Source organism: Camarhynchus parvulus, chromosome 28 (assembly GCF_901933205.1).
Source record: "Camarhynchus parvulus chromosome 28, STF_HiC, whole genome shotgun sequence".
NCBI lineage: Eukaryota > Metazoa > Chordata > Aves > Passeriformes > Thraupidae > Camarhynchus > Camarhynchus parvulus.
In genome coordinates, this window is record NC_044598.1 from 4,941,576 (window position 1) to 4,961,767 (window position 20,192).

Genomic DNA, 20,192 nt, shown 5'->3' on the forward strand with positions numbered 1-20,192 from the left:
CCGGGCCCGGGGGGGCCGCGCCGCAGCCCCCGCCACCTACCCGCACCATCCGGGGGCCGCCGTCGCGCTGCCGGGCGAGCGGGGCCGGAGCCTTCCTCCTCCTCCTCCTCCACCTCCTTCTCTCCCTCCTCCTCCTCCTCCCTCCCCGCCCCCGCACCGGGAGCGTCCCCGCCGCAACGCCGCCGGTGCCCCGGGCGAGGGGAGGAGGCAGAGGAGGAGGAGGAGGCGGGGGCGGCGGCGATGGGGCCGGGGCGCTGCGGGCTGCGAGGAGGAGCCGTGCCCGGCCGGAGTGGGGCTGCGCCGGGGGGGCGCGGGGGGGATGCCCGCGCTGCTCTGCCATAGGCGCCGCCCGCCCGCCCCGCTCCCGGGCTTTATTTTTAATTTTTTTTAATTTTTTTTTTTTTTAATTTTTAGGAAAAATTTTTTTTTTTTTTTTGCTTGCCTTCCAAAAATACCCATCGCACCCCCCTCGCCATCCCCCAGCCCCGCCACCCCCGCAGCGCACAAGGCCGGGCCGGGCGCGGGCTCCGCGCTCCCGCCGCCCGTCACCGCCGCCCGCGCCCCCCGCCCGCAGCCCGGCCCCCGCCCGGAGCATGGCCCCCGGCAGCGCCGCGGAGCCGGAGCGAGGGTGACCGCCCGCGGGGGACACCGTGCCGTGCCGCTGGCCTCGGAGGACTTTTACTATAATTGCCATCATTGTTATTATTATTATTATTGGGGTTTTAATTTTTTAATTCTTTCGCGGGGCAGCGGTTTTTTTCCTCCTCCTTCGGCGCGGTGGAAAACACACGTTTTAGACCAAAATCCCAAACCAGCCCATCCATCCTCTTTGCTTTGCGCTTCGCAGCAACTTGGAGCCCGTTAATTGCACTTGGCGATGGTAGGTCCCATGACACTTTCGTTTTCTCTTCTACTTCCCCCCCTCTCCCCTTCGCCCCCCCGTGTGCGTGTGTTTGCGGGTGCCCCCACGAGCAAAAGTTGCAGCCGGGGAGGGGGCGGCGGGGCGAGTTTAATACGGCGGCGGGGCGGGGGGGAGCGGGGCGGCGGGGGCGGGCGGGGGAGCTGCCGCCGTCTCTCCTCCCCCTGCCCACCCGCCCCGCGGTACCGGGGGGCGGAGGCGGCGGCGGGAGCCGCCCGGCGGGGAGGTCGCGGCGCGGCGCGGGGGGAGCTCCGCAGCCAGCGGAGGACTGGATGGAGCTGAAAATGGCCGCTAAAAAAGGGGCGGAGAGGCCGCCAGCCGCACCGACTTGAACTTGGAAGTGACGCCCGGGAGGGTCGCGCTCAAGTCCGCGCTGCGCGGGGCCGCCCTGCCCGTGCTGGGGTGGGAGAAGGGAATCACCGTGCTCGGTGCGAGAATAAAAACATTGCCCCCGGCCCCGCTGTGCGGGGCTTCGCCCGCTTCTCCCCCTGCCAGGCCACGGGGGGAGCCCGAGCCGCCCCGGGAGGATGCGGGGACCGGGCCCGCCCGGCCAAGTTTGCGCGGAGCCGCCGCATCCCGCGGGGACGGGGATGTCCCTGCGGGGGGAGGGTGCGGGGCGACCCCAAACCGGGCGGGGATGGGCCGCGGGGGTCGGCAGAAGTTGAGAGTGGAAATGAGTTGTGCGGGAAGAGGCGCTGCGGGGGCTCGTCCCCGCAGAAGGGGAAAAAAAAAAAAAAGATAAGAAAAGGCCAAAAAAAGCGGTTTTCTTATTTCGGGGGGAAAGAAGCCGCGCTGGAGCCGCGGCCCCGCGCCGGGAGCGGCCGCGCTGCGGGTCAGGGTCCCCGCAGGGACGGGCGACCCCCGGTGCGGGAGGGGAGCGGGGCGCGGCCCCCCCGGGCCGGGAGGTGCCCGGGGATCCCCTTTGTGTTCCGCCCGTGGCGCTCCCCGCGCGCTCTCTAATTAGCGTCATTAGCGCCCGCGATCGGCCGGGGCCCGCGGGTTGCGGAGCCAGAACTTGCGCTCTGGAGTTTGCCGGGCGCAGGCTCCGCTTTTTCCACCTCCCGCTCTCTTTGTGCGGGGGGGGTTGCGGGGCTCCCCGGGACGCGGGGGGGGGGCGCGGGGCTGCCCGTGGCGCTTTCTTCCCCCGTGGCTCCGAGGTGCTGCCGGTGGTTAAATAACACGGGGGGAATAAGCGTGTCCATGGGATGAGCGGGATGCGGCGGGGGCAGCGCGGGGCGGCCCCCCCGCACCGGGGCTGGGTGCGGGGAGTAACACCAGCACCCCCGCACCGGGGCCGCTGCTCAGAAGTTGCACATGAATCTGCAGGGTTTTTTCTCTCCCATCGCCGGATTGGCTCCGTTTAGTTAAAAAAAATAAATTAAAAACTAAAACCCCCCAAACAAGCAAAGGCGGGCGCGCTCCGCGCCGGGCCGAGGGGGGATTCGCCGTCCGCGGGGGCCCCGTCCCTCCCCGCCCCCCTGCCCCGCAGCGCCTCGGCCCTGCGAGCCAAAGGGGGTTCCTACATCTTTAAATGGGATGTAATATTTTGGGATGGGCTTTTTTCATAACGTCACTTCATTCCTCGCTCTTTTTTTTTTTTTTTTTTTTTTTTTTTTTTTTTTTCATTTTCTCATTCTTTCTTTCCTCTCTCTCTCCGCTGCCTGGGTCTCGGATGGAGCCGCTTCCCTTCTAACTTGCCCGCCGCCCGTGCCTGCAGGCTGGGTGCGGACCCCGACCCCCCCCCGGGGCGAGGATGACCCTCCTGCCTCTTTAAACCGCCCCCCCCAAAACCCCAAACAAACAACAACAACAAAAAAGCGCTTTATTTTCCAAGTTGGGGGGGGGGGGAAATTTTGCTTTTTATTTTTAATTTTTTTTAAGGGTTGGTTTGTTTTGGTTTGGTTTCTTTTTTGTTTTTTTTTTTTTAGTTTTTTTGGCGGGGGGGTAGAAGTTGGAATCTTTTTATTTCCTCCTCGGCCCCCCTCCCGCGGGGCCGCCCCCCCGTGCCCGGCTGCCCCCCCCCGGGCCCCGCAGAGCCGCTCCGGAGGAGAGAGAGAGAAAAAACGCCCGGACTGCTCCAGCCTCCGAAATGACTCAGTAACTTTTACGCCTCGAGTCTCAGCCCTGCAATTAGGCACTTTCCCAGCACGGCTCGGGATGTATTCGTCTCCTCTCTGCCTGACCCAGGTAACCGGGACCCCCCCCGCGTCCCCCCCCCCCCAATTTGCTCCTTTCGCCGCAACAGACTTTAGCAGTTGCAATACAAAAAAAAAAAAAAAGAAAAAAGAAAACCCAAGAAAATGCAACACCTCCCTCCCTAAAAATAATCATAACAGAGAAAGGCGGGTTGGGGCCGTGCAGGGCTGCTCAGAAGAGCCGCGTTCCCCTCCTGTCCCCCTCCCTCGCCTTTTGCAGGGTTTTTTTTATGGTGTTTCTGGTGCTTTTTGGGTTTTTTCAGCCTTCACTTTCACTTGGGGCGTGGGGGGGTTGGAAGATTGCGTTGTGGTTTGGGTTTTATTTTTTGGTCGCTGCGCCCAGAGGTGGGTGGTGCGGGGAAGCCGCCGGCTCTGGGGGCCAGGGGGGGCTCCGTGGGGTGCGGGGGGGCCCCGGTGGGCTCGGGGAGCCCGGGGGGGGTCGGGGCTGCAGGCTCGGGCTCGGCCGTGCCGCCTCTTGCGTAGCGTGAAACTTTTTCCTTCCCTCCCCCCAGGCTGGCTGCACATGGTGGGGTGCAGGGGCTGGGGGGGGCACAGGCGTTTTGTTCGGAACCCTCCGACTTTGGGCCAGCGCGCGCCCGGCCGTGCCACGCTGCGCCGAGAGGGCAGGGGGCCCGGGCACGGCAGGACGTGGGGGCACCCCCGCGCTGTGCCGGGCGAGGGGCGATGCCAGCCCCCGTCGGGGTGTCGGGGTGACGAGGGGCAGCCCCAGGCGTGCGTGGGGACACTGATGTCACCCCCGGCCACGCCGGGGCCGGTGGCACGCGGCAGGGCGGCTGCGCTGGGCCCGCGGTGCCGCCGAGCGGGGCGTCCCTGCAGCCCCCAGGAGCGGGGGGGACATCCAGGAACCCCCCCTGCCCTGCCCACAGCGCGACCACTGCGGCTCTGCCTTTGCATCGTGCTTATTGATCGCTGATATTTATTTAATTATTGAGCAGGCAGCTTTCTCTGCCTCGTAACCTGTTCCCTGCTGGCAGCCGCTGCCCGCTCGGGGCCCGGCCTCGTGCTGCGCCCCCCGGCTCGGCTCTGGGGGGAGGGGATGGGGGGGCTCCTGCAGGACCCCCTGCCCTGCCCTGCCCTGCCCTGCCAGCCCCCTCCCTCGGCACGGGGCTGGGGCTGCCTCGGGGCTCGGGCTGCGCTGCCCACGGGGGTCCCTGGGGGTCCGTGGGTCCCCTCGTGGCCCGCTGGGGTGCGGGGGCAGCGCGGGTCCGGCCCCGGCTCCCCCCGGCCGCAGCGTGAGGCTGGTGAGGACGCGGCCGGGGTGGGCAGTGCCCGGGCTGCTCAGATGACCCCGAGGTGGTGCTCCCTGTTGTGTGGTTGACTTGGCAAGGGTCACACCTCAATCTGGCTTATTTACTTCTCTTTCTTCCTTTTTCTTTTTTTTTTTTTTTTTTTAGCTCTTTTTCTTTTTCTCTTTCTATTTTTTATTTGTACTTTTTCTTTTTTTCCCTTCTAATTTTTCTTTTTAATTTTTCTCTTGCTCTTTTTCTTTCTTGCTTGCTTTTTCTCTTTTCTTTTTTTTTTTCCCCTCATTTTTTCTTTCTTTTTTTTTTCCTTTTCCCTGCCATCCGGCCTTTCCCACCCTGACTCCATCCCTCTCAGGGGTCCCACCACCTCCCAACCCTCCGAGTCTCCAGCTGGTGCTGGGTTGGCAGCGCCTGTTGTTGCCAGCTCGCAGTGCTGGTGTGGTGTGGGAAGCCGTGCGGTCGCTGGCCGGGCCGGGGCTGGCAGGAGCCTTTCTCCTCACAAACCCGCGCTGTTCCCAGCGCTGCTCCCGGCTTTTCCTCCGGGCACGGGGCAGGCTCTGGTGTCCTGCCCCTCAGCCCGACACGGCTGAGCTCCGATTAAGCCCGGCTCGGCTGGGACCAGCCCCCGTGCCCAGCTCCAGCCCAGCCGTTCCCGTTGCCGATCCCGTTCCCATCCCACCCGCGCGGCGGGCAGGCTCGCCCGGGCTCGGGAGCTGCGGATGGTGATGTGGATACATTGGAACGTGCGCGGGAGCCGCCCTGCCTTGGCCTTTGCGCATCTCCCCGCCAGCAGCACCGCCAGCCCCTGGAGCCCGGCGCGGCCCTGGCACCGCGGGACCCCGCGGGCGGCATTCCCGGCCGGACCGGGCCCGAGCTGGGGAGCCCAGAGGCACCAAAATAGCCCTGGCAAAGGGCTGGTAGCCCGGGACACGCTCCTGGCCACGGCCTCGGCCGCATCTCCCGTCAGGCTAGGGGGTGGCTCTGTGCCCTCCCAGCTCTGTGTCCCTGCTTGGGGACTTCCTCCCGCTTCCGCAGCTCACCTCTGTCCCCCGTCGGGGCCAGGCCGGGAAGCCAAGAGGGAGCTGCCGAGATTAGCAGGGAAGCAGCACCGGAACCGCCGCCACGCACGAGGCCTCACCCTGCCCACGGGAGCGGGGCGGGGGCCGGGGGGTGTCCGGCTGCCCAGGCTCCAAAATAACCCTGGAGCTGAGCACCTGCCAGGGACCTGCACGTGTGTCCCCTGGGAGCTGTCCCCGAGAAGCCGAAGGGATTTCCAAAGCGGTAACAGTGATCCTTGGCTCCTGGATCCGCACTGGGGGACATTTGGGATACTTCTTGTGGGGGAATATTGCAAATTTTATGACTGGCGATGCTCCTACACCTCTGGCTCGTGCCTGGTACCTGGCAGTGCCCCCAGCACACCCCCAGCTCCCCACCCTGGTTCCTGCAGGATGGGAATGAAGTGAGATGGGCGCCGTCCTCCAAGGCCGCAATGTTGGAAGCCAGGCATCCCAGCAGGGTCTGGTCAGAGACCCTCTTCCCTCTGCCAGGCTCCATGCCAGGGGTGCAGAGCTGATTTTGGGATGGCAGAGGCGATGCACCCGCGCTGCCTGACCGAGAGCCAGTGGCCAGGCACAGACCCCGTGTGTGCCACGGTCAGTGGCTCCGGATCCGAGGGGCACCAGGGAGCACCTGGCTAAGCTGGCCTGGCACAAACCTTGGTACCAGCAAACGGGCACAGCTCCGGGCCTGGGGGGTGGAGCTGGGCTGCCAGAAGCATTGCAGCCACGTGGCACGGTCACAGCCACATCTCCAGGCATCCGAGGGGATCCCACATCTCCCCGGCCACGGCCGGGCTCCACACATCCCTGGGCTGCCCCCGCTGCTGCAGGCATGTGGCTGGGGCAGGGAGCTGCCTGCTGGGCACATCTCGTGGGGCATCCTTTGGCAAGCCCCCTTCCCAAAAGCGCCGCGGCTTTTCAGCACCGGTGCTCACCCCCTCCACCACCAGTAGCTCCGGAGAACTGGTTTCCAGCCGGGAGCTCAGATCGGCTGCCAAAGGATGGGAGCAGCAAGCCGGGCATGGCGGGGGAAGAGAGGGAAGGTTGCAACACACTTTCAATTCTCCCATCTGCTGAGTATTGTTTGGGAAAAACAATGAGGCTGTTCTTTAAATGCAACCTTCGGGAGATCCTCGCTTTCCCCGCGGCGCCCGCCGTGCCCGCCTGCCCTGGCGAGCCCTGCCCCGCTGCTGCTGCCCGATCCCAGCTTAAATCCTCACCCGGGAAAAACAGATCCTGTTTTCAGGGGGGTTTCTGATGCTGGCTCGGAGGGCCAGAACGGGCACACGGGGAGGGAGGGGATAAAGGCAGCTGTGTGAGGGGCTGCTGGCCGGTGCTCACGCTGCGCCGCTCTCCCCCTCATCACCTTGAACTCGTCTGGGCCTCGTGCAGTAAATCAGCCGCCCTTTTTCCAGGTACTTGCCGATTTCTCCCTTGCCTGGGCAGCTTCACCCTGCCCACGGTTCCCTCCCTGACCGTGGTTCGGGCCCCTCATGCCCACAGCTCCCTCCATTCCGGGGCAGGGAGCGATCCCAGCGCGTGCCCAGCGCTGCGGGTGTGCGCACGCCTTTGCAGACTGCTGAACAAAGCCCAGCTGCCAGAGCCCAGAGCCCTGCCCGGAGCTCTTGGAGCAATTGGGAATAGCTCCCTTTTCTATTCCCCTGAGCCTGGCAGGGCTGGGCATGGATGCCAGGAGCCTGATCCTGTTTGGACCCGGCGGTGTTCCCCCCTTGCAGGGGTGGCTGTGGCGGGGATGGTGTGGCCAAGGCGGTGCTGGCGTGGCAAGGCTCGCTAGGCAGAGGAACCATGGCAAGGGCTGGCCCAGCTCGCCCTTATCAGGGCACAGCAAAGAGAGAGAAAGGCGGCTCCCCGAGGAGCCCTGGGCAGCCCCGGAATGGGGAGCTCAGGGGCCTGGGGGAGAGCTGCCACGGTGGCACAGAGGGATCCGTCCCGACCCGGGCTGTGCATGGCAGGGAGAGCCTGAGTAGGGATTTGGTGCTCATGGGGAAAGGGAGGGTCGGTGTGTCCCGTCTTTGGAGGTGGTGGAGGCAGGTCCCTGCCAGGCAGGGCTCTCTGGGAGTGGCCCCAGGCACAGGGACTGCTTGCCCTGTCTGCTCACCCACCTTCCTTGCCCCATGGTGGCTGTGTCAGCCATCCCTGTGCCTGGCCCCCGGACACGTCCCTGCAGCCCAAGGGGTGCCCGTTTTCCCCCCATCACTGCCGTTGTGCCTGCACCTGTTCTAGCCACAAGCCGAGCCCTTGGTGGCAGGATGGGGATGGGGACGGTGGTGGGGAGCATCCCCAGAGTCCCTCACTGGAGGGGAAGAAGGAGAGTTGTCGGGGAGGTGAAATCCCTCCGTGTGAAGCTGGCACGCTGCCTGCCACCCCCGGCCGTGCTGTGGCTCCTCGGCGCAGGGATGGCGGTGCCAGCACAGAGCATCTCCGAGGGGGCTGGCTGCCCGTGGGAGGGGGCTGGGGGGGCTGCTGTCCCCAGCAGTCCTTGCACACAAGCTGGGAAGTGCAGGCAGGGCCCTGGGGTGGCAGGGATGTGCTCCTTAGGGACCCATGAGGAGAGGATTTCTCCCACAGCACCTTGGGGTGTGCCGGGCAGGTCGAGGCAGGGTGGCAAAGGCAATGGGAGCAGCCAGGGCATCAGTGGGTGCCGAGCCCTGCCAGAATCATGTGGCATCACTGGTGACGTCCACATGGCATGGCTGAGGGCTGCTGCTGGGGCTGAGTCTGAGTGGGGCAAAGCTTCATGGCGGGCCAGGAGCACCCAGCACCAAATCCTCATGGATTTTCGGTACCAAGATGCTTTTGGATGCAATGAATTGGTGCAGGCAAAAGCCTGAGCTCAGCCTCCCTCCCTGCCCTGGCAGCCAGACACTCTGAGATCTCACCCTTGAGGGAGGTATGCAGACCCCTGGGACGTGCCAGCTGCAGGGAGGGGATGCTCAGGGTACCCCCGGGCATCCCGGGCCTGGCTCGCACCCGGGCGGGCGGCTGAGCTCGCCGTCCGTCACGTCGGCCCTGGGCAGGCATCCCCCGCGGCCGGGCGCTCTGTGCCAGCTTGGCCGGGGCCCAGCGCCCTGCGCCGGCCGCCAAGACCCGGAGCTTCCCAAGTCCTGGAGAGGAGCTGGGAAAGGATCCCGTGGCTCAGGTGCGGCAGCGCTCACGCGCTGGGGGACCTGGGCCCAGCCACTGCCAGGGATTGATTTCTCAGTTAACTCGCCACTGCTCTCAAAGTGCATTAATCCTCCTTCCCCGGCCGGCAGCCAGCGCTGGGCAGCGTTTTGGGCGAAATCCCCAGGTCTGGGCTTTGGGCTGCCTGCCGTGGACGTTGCCCTCCCCACCACCACCACCACTCCAGCAGCACTGCCTGGCACGGGAACGCTGGGATCCGGCCCTCCCGCTGACCCTTCTTCCCTGGGAGCTTATTCAAGTCCATAGCTGGGTGGATTTTTTTTTTCAAACTATGGGTTTTACTTTGTTTTTTAAGAAGGTTTTCGCTCTCCTTGCAAAGGGCCCCTGCATTCCCTTCACGGGGAAATGGTATTTGACCGGCTGTTGTCCAAAAAAACCCCCAACATGTTTCTGATCACGAAAAACCAAGAAATATTTTTGCTTTCAAAGGAAAAAAAAAAAAGCCCATGCAAGAGAAATGTTGATTTTCCACCCAGACATTTCCCCTTTCCCCAAACCAGCCCTGAAAAAGAGAGGCACCACTGCTCCCTCCACACCCCAGGATGTCATTCTGGGGGTACAGTCTCACGGTGGATGTCACCCAGGGCTCATCTGGGTGCTGATGAGTGGTGGCAACGCCAAGTGCGTGCCCCGCTCTCTGCTCAGACCCCCTTTTCCAGGTGTTCCCACATTGCACGGGCACGTGGGGCTGCCGGGAGGACGGCGAGCGCCGGTGACCTGCTGGCTGTCCCCAGGGAGCCACCCATCACTGTGTGCTGCAGAGCCGCCGCCGCCAGCCCGCCTCGCCCCGCTGCCACAGGCGACGAGGCCGCTTGGTCCCACGGTTGCCTGGCGGGAGCTGTGATGTGCCGGATCCTGCACCCCCTCCCGCCGTCCCTGGCTGCTGCCCAGCGATTTGGGAAAGCGAGACGGCGCAGGCTGAAATGTGACCCCCGCCACGCTGCGCCGCAAAATCTCCTTTAGTAACCTGTGCGCCAGGACAGCGAGAGCGCGGCGTGAATACCAATGAGGGGAAAAGTGCCGAGTAAAGAGTTTTTGATGGAAATGGCATCGCATGAGAAAGAGAGCGGGAGCGAGGGGCGGGCGGGAGCGCGCTCGGAGCCTGCGCTGGGCGCGGGCACAGCGGGGCACACACGTGTGCGCACCTGCGGCCGCGAGCTTGGAGGCTGAGCGTGGCACGGTGCCAGGGTCGTGCCACCCCGGCGAGCCCCAGGGAGATGGCAATGGGGGCGATGAGCGGAGGGGGCAGCGAAGCAGCAGCTGAGGGTTGCCGCGGGCAGCGTGTCCGCAGGGTCCGGGGCATTTCCGTGGCGCATCGGGGAAGGGCTCCCGTCCCCCTGCGCCGTGCGCTGCTGATCAAAGGCGCAGGCGGGGAGGGCGCGGGCCTGTGTGAGCAGCGCCCTGGCCGCGCGCCACCCCACCTTCCCGCTCCGCTCCCCCGGGAGTTTGTTAAACAAATTTCTCTAATTGCACAAGCCAAGGAGTTTGTTGGAGAAAAAAGCTGGGGAATTTCCCCTCCTCTGGGCCACCCCTTTCCCGCTTCCCCCGGGGCAGCCGGCGCAGAGCGAGCAGGTCCTCCCCGCGACCCCCGGCTCTGCGGCAGGCTGTGACCCCGACGCCTGCGGGGCGCAGCTGCGGGGTGTCCTCATGTCACCCCTGCCTACGCAAGGACGTCCCCTGCTCGACCTCTTCTCAGGCGGGTCACACACATTCCCTCCCGTCCAGCCCCGGGGTCAGAGCCTGTCACCCAACGCGGTGACACCCAGCACCGCCGTCTGCCCTTCCCGGCTGGCGTTCTCCATCGCTTGGCTGGGCACCCCTGGAAACGGCCTTTGTGAGCCTCCCGTGGGCAGCCCCTGACATCGAATCCCGCCGGATTAGCGAACGTACGGGATAAAAGCCTCGGCTTGGCGGCAGTTCTGTGCCGGCTGGGGGCTGAGGCGGTGGCCCTGCCAAGAAGGGACGATGCGCGGCCGGGTCCTGCCCCGGTTCCCGCTGAGGTCATGGCTATAGATAGCCCGGGAGGGCGCAGCGCCGAGGGCAGGATCCAGGCGCCCTTGCCAGCTGCACCGAGGGCCCTGTGGGCACCCGCTGCCTGGGAGGAGACGCTGCCAGGGCGCCGGGGGTTGCTGAGGGACGGGTTGGCTGGGACAGCCACTGGCCATCGCCAGGTGACAATCTGGTGCTGCAGGGCGTAACCCTACACCTGCGGCGGTGCTCAGACCCAGCCGCTCTCCATCCTCCGTGGTGACTGGGGTCCTGCAGCCTCCGCTGATGCTGCGACCTGGGGTGGCTTTTTCTGTTGCTTCTCACCATGTTTCTTTCTTTCTGTGCTCCCAGGCAAATGCCAGGCTGGGGCACCCCCGCCCCCAGGGTACACCCATGGGTACGAAGCTGCTGGGTCAGGAGTGCAGGGCCGGGGTTTGCCCCCTCCAGCTGCCCAGTCCGGGTGCAGCTCAGCTCCCTGCAGAGCCAGGCAGGTGTGTGCCCAGGGTGCCCCCGCCAGCCCCATGGGGCTCCGGAGCGCCCGGGTGGCTGGGAAAGGCGTTGTTGATGAGGGCACTAAAAATAGAGTGGGACTGGGATCTTAATGGGACTTTGTGGGAAACCTGGAAACATTTTCTCATCCCCATAAATGAGTCCAGATGCATTAACGATGACTGCATCGCATCCTGAGGTACCGCCGGAGGGAACCGGGACGCGCTCAGCAGCTTCCTCGCCTTGCGGTGGGGAATTGGTTGGAGAGAGGAGTCACCAGCGGCAGCCGGGGCCGAGCCACAACTGCTGTGTCCCATGTGGGGACAGGGACGGGAGCTTGCCCAGCATGACCTTGGTGAGGAGCTCAGGCCCCATGCCGGGCTCTCTGTTGCCGGTGCCCGTGGGCACTCAGAGCCCCACTGACAGGCACAGTGACAATGTGCTCGGCTCGGTGGTGGCACCGCGGCCCTGGAGCTCTCTGGAGCCCCCAGGCCCCGAGGTGGCCAGCGGGGACAAGGTGAGGAGATGCACGAGGGCTCCCAGTCCCAGGGCCAGTGGTGCTGGTACCCCAGCGTGCCCTGTGGTGGCACGGCGCCGCTGGGATCCGGCCTGCCCGGGGGTTTTTCCTGTTCCTTCGTGGAGTTGTGACAGGGGGATTGGCTCCCAAAGCGCCGACCCCACGGCAGGACCTTGGACTCCCCTAGAGGATGGCTCGGGGCCAGCCTGGGCAAGTAGCCCAGGGCGGGTGGCTGTTGGAGCCCACGTCACGAGGCAGGTTGGCACGGCCGTCTCCGCGGTATGGCAGTGTCACTTAGCGGTTACAGCAGCACCCGGGAGGCAAGGGCAGTCCCGCCCCGCGCCTCAGTTTACATCCAGGTGGGCACCGGCGCCCGGCACGGGAGGAGGGCGCTCGCCCCCTGCCCAGCCCGGGCTGCTGACCCATCCCGGGGGGAGCAAGGGCCCGGCCACAGCCACCGGCCCCCGCGCCGGGCACCGCCGAGCCCAGCGGCCCGAACAGAGTCCCTTTGTGCAGGTCAGCCCCCACCCACTTCTGTCACTTGGGAGGCGTCCAAAACCCTCCCGAAATAGGACCCAGCCGGGCTCAGCCTTTGAATCTGCCCAGGAAGGCTCTGCTGAGCTGCCGAAAGCGGATGAACATTCCCCTTCCACCCCGTTGAACCAGTCCCGTCCTTCAGTGCTCGGCGTGCAGGGTCTGGCCAGGCTCAGAGCTGACCCTCTGTGGACACGCCCGGCCCCTTTGATCTCCAGGCACCACCCCGTGCCTCAGTTTCTCCTCTCTCTGTGGAGGGTCCTGGCAGGTTGTCCCGAGCAGCCAGGGAGCCGGTGAGATGCTGCAGGAGGGGCTGAGCCTTTGGCACATCCGTGGCACAGCAAAGGCGCTGGGGCCGTGGGGGGCCATGAACTCTTCACCTCCGGGGCTCCGGGGTGGCCGATCCTCCTGCGAGGTGTCCGGTGCCGCGGCGAAAGGCCGGGGCTATTTTTAACCACGGACTTGCTCCGGGGATTGGATTTGCAGCAGAGTGAGCCCCACAAACCCATCACAGCACTGCCCATCATGGGGTGCACCAGCACCAAACCCCCCCAGCAGCAACCCCAGGAGGCAGCTGGGGACACCTCTCTGCACCCCCACACCTTTAATGGTGCGCGATTAATCCCCCTCGGAAAGGCCAGGACAAAGCAGGCAGGGCTAAAAATACGTTGGGAGGGAAATAAAACCTCCTGCGTCAGGGGCTAAAGCCGGGCTCAGAGCCCTGGGCCTGGCACAGGGGGGCTGGAGGGACCCTTTCTGGGGGTGCCCCCTCCCCAGAGCGAACAGGGCGCTGCCAGCCCCAACACATCTCCTGCCTCAGTTTCCCTCTGTGCTCCTGGGAACAAATTCCATCCCCGGGTCACATCCTGGCAGCTCCCAGGCTGACCCTGGGGTCTGAGGCGGGCAAAGCGCTGGGTCTCGGACACTGCAGCCCCCGCCGTGTGCCAGGAGCAGGGATGGGGGGGACGGGCCACCCCCAGGGCCCCGCGCTGACGCAGGGCAGGGCGGAGGAGCCGGCAGCGCCAGGACCCGTTGGCAAAGCTCTTTTTTTTTTTTTTCCAGTTCCATAAAACATTTCCCTTCCTTGGAGCCCCGGGGGGGTTTCGGCTGGGAAGCCACGTGGCTCTGGTGCTGCTGGCCACGGGATGCTTCCCAAGACGAGGGGACATCTCCATGGCCATGGGCTGGGTCCCCCCGTGCTGCTTCCAGACCTCTCCCAGAGCTCAGCAGTCAGCGTCGCATCCTGCCTCTTCTGTGGGCTGGCCTGGCAGGTGACATGCCTCAGTTTCCTTATTTTTGGAAAGGCAGCGCCTCACCCTGGGGGCAGGTGGGGTCACCCTGGGAAAGTGGCTGAGCCGTCGGCTCCCAAACCCCAAAGGGCACTGAGGAAACTGAGGCACGTGGGAAGTCCAAGTGAGTTTCCAGGAAGGCAGCGAGTGGCTTTGGGCTCTCACACTGTCGAGTCTCCCTCAGCAGAGCCCTCCTGGCCCCTCCACCACCCAGTGCTAGACCGGGTACATCCCTGGGGCATCCGTACCCCTCCCTGCATGCCGGGCACGCTGCTCCCCACTTTGGGGCGCATTCAGGAAACCCGGGGACCGGCAGCGCCAGTTGTTGCTGGGGTGGGGGTGCACGCAGGCAGACCAGAGGCGGTGCAGGGCACGGTGTCGGGGCACGTACCGCCAGCCCCCTCCGGCTCCATCCCACCTGGGCCACCCCCGGCTGCCGTCTGCGGGGCGGGCTGTGCTGGCTGGCGGGGGCCCAGGCAGCGCTGGCACCGGAGCCCGGGGCTGCCAAGAGAGCTGCTTTTCTTCCTGATGTTTTCCAAAGCAACTGGCAGGTTCTGTGCCGCCGCGGCCTCCTGTGACCCGCGGCCTCGGCGCGCTCCCCGCGCCCCCGCTCGCAGCCGCAGCACCTGCGAGGGCGAGCGCCGGCACCGCTTCCGCCCGGCACGTAGGCGCGGGCAGGTGGGCACCGGCCCGGCCCGGGGGCGGCGGGACCTGCCCGCTCCGGGGGGGCTCACAGGACCAGGCGGGCGTTTGTGGGCAGCGCCAGGTGTGGGGACCCCCGGGCGGCTCAGTGAGGGGTGCGTGGTCACCGCGCTCCGGGGACCGTGGTGAGCGCCAGGGGCTGTACGAGCCCACCCCCCGCTCCTGGGCTGATCCTGAGCGGGGCTGAGCATCGCGGCAGCAAATGAGGGCTGGGAGCCCCTCTCTGCCCCATTTGTGCTCACCCTTCTGCCAGAGCCTGTAGTGGGAACAGTCCAGCCCACCCACAGCCCCCAGCCGTGTGTGGGTGTTGGCTGGGGGAGGCACTTGGCTCTGGGGGGAAATAAACCGCAGGATCTGGAGAGGGAAACTGCACAGTGTCCTGCCTTCACCTCCACCTGTGCCGGTGGTGCCAGCCAGGTGCCCTGGGCGCCGAGGCTCTGTGCCCCGGCGTGGGCTGCAGGAGGGGTTTTGCAAGTGAGGGGCTGGGTCAGCCAGGAGCTGGGGGCAACGTGGCTGTAACAGAGTGTTCTGCCCCACGGGCAGCTGTGTCGTGGGGCCGGGTGTGCGCAGGCAGGGCCCGCACAGCTCGTACCTGTCCCGGGAGCCTCAGGTGCCCCCGTGCCCCCTCGCTGCCCCGCCCCAGCGCTGCCGCTCTCTCTGCCGGGCCGGGGAAACGCGTTCCGATGCAGAGCAGGCCGGGACGCCCGGCCGCGCCACACCGGCGAGCAGCAAAAATTATGAATAAGCTCTTGTTAATAAATACTTTATGATGAATCCAAATAGATTTCCTCCTCTGGAGCAATTATTGCAAAATGGGCTCTAATAGGGTGCAGGGCGGCCCCGGGAAGGGCTGGGTGCCTTTCAGGGCCTAAGTGCCTCCTTCCATCCCCTCTAATGAGCACTTCCCAATCATTTGCATCTGTCTCGGCAACAGGTCTCATTACCAGGTTAACTCATTACCCAGAGCCGCTTCGGCGAACAGTTATAAGCAGCTACCGGAGGCTCCGGTCCGTGCTAAGGGCATCTGTGGGCTCTGGTGAGGAGAAAGCAAGTCCCCGCTGCGCCCTTTTAAGGTACCGGCATTTTCAGGATTACCGGAGCCTCTGCAGTCGCATCCCCCCCGCTGCCACCACGCCAAGGCTTCCCAAGGGGGCCCGACTTGCCGGCCGCTGCCCGGGCTCGCAGGGCCGCGGGGGCCTGGCAGGAGCCGGCAGCGGTTCGGAGGCGTGCGGCTGCTGGAGGGGCGGCTGAGCATCCTTGCATGGAGTGAACCTGTGTGGTCCCTGCAGGGCCGCCACGCAGCGAGGCTGTCCCGCGTCGCGCCCTGCCCGCGGTGCGGATGGAGCATCCCGCTCCTCCCCGCAGCCGAGGCCGTGCTGGTGGGAGAGCAAAACCAACTGCCGAGGTGCCTGACCCCTCCCGTCCCGCTCCTCCTCCTCCGCCCCTCACCCCAGCGCCTCCCCCGTGAAAACTGCTCGGGAATTTCCTGAGGAAACGTTTTTTTTTTTTCATTGGAAAATTCAGGCTGTTTCACTGAGCCCGACCTGTTTGGACAAGGCGCTGGAGCGGAGGATGCTCGGAGGGTGGCCAGCCCATGCCGCGGTGCCCGTGCCAGCTGCCGTGTCCCTGCGTGGCACAGAGCATCCCCCCCTGTGCCCGGAGTGTCCCCCGGTGCTGCCGAGCCGGCGGCAGGAGCACGGGGAGAGGCAGCGCCTCAGCTGTGCCCCTTCCCAATCCCTGGCGCTGCCAAACCCTGCGCTGCGGAGGAGTCAATCCTCCATGGCATGCCCAGCTCCACACAGAGTATCCCTCCTTCCTCTCCCGGCTCCACCGCAACACAGAGCCGGACTTGACCCGTGCCTCAGTTTCCCCTCACAGCAGCTGGCATGGAAAGCCAGCGCTCCAGCAGCCCCTGGAAAGGGGGTGCAGGGGGGCCCGGAGCGGGGCCGGCAGCGCCCGGCGCAGGCGTGCTCCTGCCTGGGTTGCAGGGCTTTACAAGCCTGGGTTGGATGAGGCCCAAGCGCAGGCTCTGCTGCCAGATTCCCATCCGGAAATGCCCCGGGAGCAGCCTCGTCTGGGGTATTGCAGCACGTCTCTGCTTCCCAGCCCCGCAAAGGAAAAACAGCAGGAGAAACACTTAACCAGTCTTTTGCCGGCGCTCGGGCTACTGGACTGGGGGAACCCGATGGGAATCTGGGACTGGGACGGACAGACAGACAGACAGTGCGTCCCTGCCTCTGCCGTCCCGAGTGGATCCGGTGTGAAGCGGGCTGGTGCCAGCCGGGATGGTGTGCCCGGCTGCGGGGCTCGCTGCCGCACAGTGGGGACGGTCCCCCCGTCCTTTAGCGTGTCCCCTCAGCCCCGCAGCCGCCGTTCGTTCCCCTGTGCTTGTCCTGATGCCCCCCAGCCGCCCTCGCCTGCCCTGCTAAAGCCGCTTAACGGCGGCATCGCGGCGCGGGTTAAGCCGGGCGGGAGGGAAAGTTGGCGAGGGGCTGATTGGCTTTGGGGGCAGCTCCCGGCCTGCCCTAATCCCGGCCAGGGCGGGGGGGCTGCCACGGCTGCGGGGGCTTCTGCACGCAGAAGGGTTTTTGGAGGGTCTCAGTTGTGGGTCCAAGCGGGAGCTGCGGATTCCCGGCACCGTGCCGGGGAGGGCACAGAACCTGGGCTTTGCTGCCGCCGTGCCCCCGCAGCACCCGAGGGTGCTGCCTCACCCAAGCCAGCCCGGATAACCTCGTTCCTGCCCCGCTTCCCTGCAGGGGTGCCCGGGGTGGCAGTCCCCAAGCGGGAGAGCAGGGATGGGGACAATGGCGCGGTGTCCCCCCGGCCCTGCGGCCAGCCCTGCCGCCGGCTGCCTGGGGAGGGTGGCGGGGCCGGGGGATGGCAGCAATTTGTCGGGCTCGTCTGAATAACCGGCCACCAAGGAAGATCAGCCGCCCACCGCCCCGGCCAAGTATTGTTTTTGGAACTCACTGCTGCTTTTTTCGGCTCCTGTCTTACTTTTCTTTGACCTTCTTCCCTGATTTAAGACACATGCCCAGCCCTTGCCCAGCTGCACTGAATTAGCGGCTGCTGCTGGGGAGGGAAGAGGGAACCAGACCCTGTGGTGGCCCCGGGAGCAGCCGGTGGGGACAGGTTCCCCAGGCAAAGAGGGGTTCCTCTGGCAGGATGAGTCCCCTGGGCAGGGGTCCCCAGGGTTAGGATGGGTTTGCCTGCAGATTTGGGTCCCTGTGGGCACAATGGGCTCCTCAGTGAGGGGACAGTCCCCTGTCCCTTTTTGGCCATGGCAGGGACACCTGTGGGGCCACAGCTCTGGGTCCAGAGAGGGGCAGGTCCAGAGGTGTCAGAGTCTGTCCCATGAGGAAGGATCTGTGCTTGCAGAGATTTTTGGGGGCTTAGTGGAGCTGTGCTGGGGGTTGGGGCTGGCAGTTACCGGTGTCTGTGCTGGGTTCGGGGACAGTGGGGTCTGCACTGGGATGTCTGTGCCAGGTCACAGCAGGGTCTGTGCAGGGGTCACTGGTTCAGGGGACACCCAGGGACCCACGCGTGCTGTTGTCAGGGTTTGTGCTGGGGGAGCAGATTTAGGGTTAATGGGATCTGTGCTGGACTTGGGAACAAGTGGGAGTAGCAGGGTCTGTATGGGGCCAATCCCTGCCAGGAGCCTGTTTCAGGGGACATTGTTCCCTCTAGGCAGGGTCACTCTGGGACACAGCTGCTTCACCAGGGAATGGCATCGCTGCTCTGGGATGAGTGGGGCTCGATCTGGAGTGCTCACCCCATCCCACAGCCACAGCTCTGTCCTTTCCCAGCTCCTGCCCGTGGCCACCTCCTCACCTCAGAGCAGCACTTGCCCTTGGCACCCTCCCCAGGCATGACCCTGTGGCATGGCAGTGGCAGTTGTCACCAGCCACCCCCCTCTCAGCCCTGGCAGGAATCCAGCTGAGCTCCTTCCTTCTCCTCCTCCTCTTCCTCCTCCCCACAGTCATGAGGGACCCGAAGGGCCAAATCCTGCCCTTGGGGACCAGCTTGGTGCTGCCCTGGCTGCACACAGGGATGTTCAACCCTCTGCCTGCTGCTTGCCAAGCTGTGCTGCTCCTCACCAGGAAGGCTCCCAACACCTTTCCATCCCATGGTGGGGTTGTGGGCCCCCAGCCAGGAAGCACTGATTTTCCAAATTGGAAAAAAAAATGGGATGCGGGAAGGAGGGGCCAGGGATGGGGATGCATTTTCCTTGTTTTCTTTTTGGGGCTGGACTCATCCAGCAGCGCTCACCAAATGGAAAAAGGCAGTCAGAGCACGTCTTGTGTGCCGGGCCAGGCGCCAGCCGCCGGGCTGGCTGCAACTGGGGCAAACTGGGGGAGTTTCTCACTGGTCCAGAGGGAGTGGAGAGGTCCAAGGCACCCAGAGCTCGAGTGGGAGCACCCGGCATGCTGCAGGCATGGGGGAGCCGGCACTGGGGTGTTGTGGTCTGGCAGCGCCTGACGCCCGCACAGCGGCTCCGGTGGGCACAGTGTCAGCTGGGATTTCAGGTGGGATTTCTGCACCTGGTGGGAGCAGTTCCTGCAAAGGGGAGAGGGTCCGGGTGCTGCTGAGGTGGCCAAACTTGTGCAGGAGCCTGTCTCTTTGTGGCACTGGCTCCTGTACTGCCCAGCCACTCCCTGCAGGTTGTTGGCCCGGGAAAATCAGAGCCGGTGGGATTTATGGAGGTCGGCTGGAATGAGGATAACCTCGCTGGGTGGTGAGGGGATCCCCAACCCTGGTGGGCATGTGCCTCTGCCACAGCTTTTTCTTCTGGTTGCACTGGAATGCAGCCCAGTGGGAATGAGCCTGGCAGGTCCCCAGGGCTCCACAGCCACCTCGGGAGGGAGCTTGGAGGGACTCGGCCAGGAGTGACCCCCTGTCCCTCTGCTCCCACAGGATGAGTTCCACCCCTTCATCGAGGCGCTGCTCCCCCACGTCAGGGCCTTTGCCTACACCTGGTTCAACCTGCAGGCCCGCAAGCGCAAATACTTCAAGAAGCATGAGAAGAGGATGACGAAGGATGAGGAGAGGGCGGTGAAGGACGAGCTGCTGAGCGAGAAGCCGGAGGTGAAGCAGAAATGGGCCTCGCGCCTCCTGGCCAAGCTGCGCAAGGACATCCGGCCCGAGTGCCGCGAGGACTTCGTGCTCTCCATCACGGGCAAGAAGCCCTCATGCTGCGTCCTCTCCAACCCCGACCAGAAGGGCAAGATGCGCCGCATCGACTGCCTGCGGCAGGCGGACAAGGTGTGGCGGCTGGACCTGGTCATGGTCATCCTCTTCAAAGGGATCCCGCTGGAGAGCACCGGCGGCGAGCGCCTGGTCAAGTCGGGCCAGTGCACCAACCCCATCCTCTGCGTCCAGCCCCACCACATCAGCGTCTCCGTCAAGGAGCTCGACCTCTACCTGGCCTACTTCGTCCGTGAGAGAGGTGGGTGCTCGTCTGCCTGCAGGGCACAGCCTGGCTGTGCCGTGCCATGGCCAGCTCCGGGGCTTTGCTTTAGCTTTCCCTCCCCATGTGTCCCATCCCCGTCTCCAGCTGGGGACACTGCTCCCAAACACCTTTCCCGTTGCAGACCTTGCAGTGCTTCCCTCTCCAAGCTGCTTCTCGGGTGGGTGCCCCCACTCTGGCCCCTCTCCCCCAGCCAGGGCTGATCCCAGCTGCCCAGGAGCAGCACACAAAGGTCCCTGAGGATGCTGCTGTCTCTGGGCATTCCCAGCATGGAGTTTTGGGGGTTAAACCCAGAGCTAACCCCACATCCCGTGCCTAGCTGAGAGGAGTGGGTGGGCAGCCTGGGCAGGGAAGGGGCAGCCTGTTCCTGGTGCATCCCCAAGGGCCGGAGCTGGAAGAGGTCCAGCAGTGCCCATTTGCCATGGACTATGGTGCCAACCCCTCGATGCCAGAGCAGGGACGGGGCAGCGAGGCTGGCGGGGGAGGGCACAGCAATAATGTTGGTGGGGGCAGCTCCTGCTGTGGATACTGGTCCTGGCCCTTCACCTGCCTGGGGGTGCC

At 65.1% G+C, this 20,192-nt stretch overlaps 1 protein-coding gene across 5 annotated transcripts in view; it reads left to right on the top strand.

The window, feature by feature from the left end:
• Nucleotides 1–590: 590 nt before the first annotated feature.
• NFIC (nuclear factor I C) overlaps nucleotides 591–20,192 on the top strand; it is a 41,649-nt gene continuing 22,047 nt past the window's right edge. For 4 of the 5 annotated variants that reach the window (XM_030966628.1, XM_030966630.1, XM_030966631.1 and 1 more), the window contains exons 1-2: nucleotides 2,869–3,106; nucleotides 19,079–19,610. In XM_030966628.1, coding sequence (XP_030822488.1) covers nucleotides 3,077–3,106; nucleotides 19,079–19,610 — 562 coding nt within the window. In that variant the 5' untranslated portion in view covers nucleotides 2,869–3,076. Of the gene's footprint in view, nucleotides 881–2,868; nucleotides 3,107–19,078; nucleotides 19,611–20,192 lie in introns of those variants that run through there. The other variant, XM_030966629.1, reaches the window with a different exon arrangement.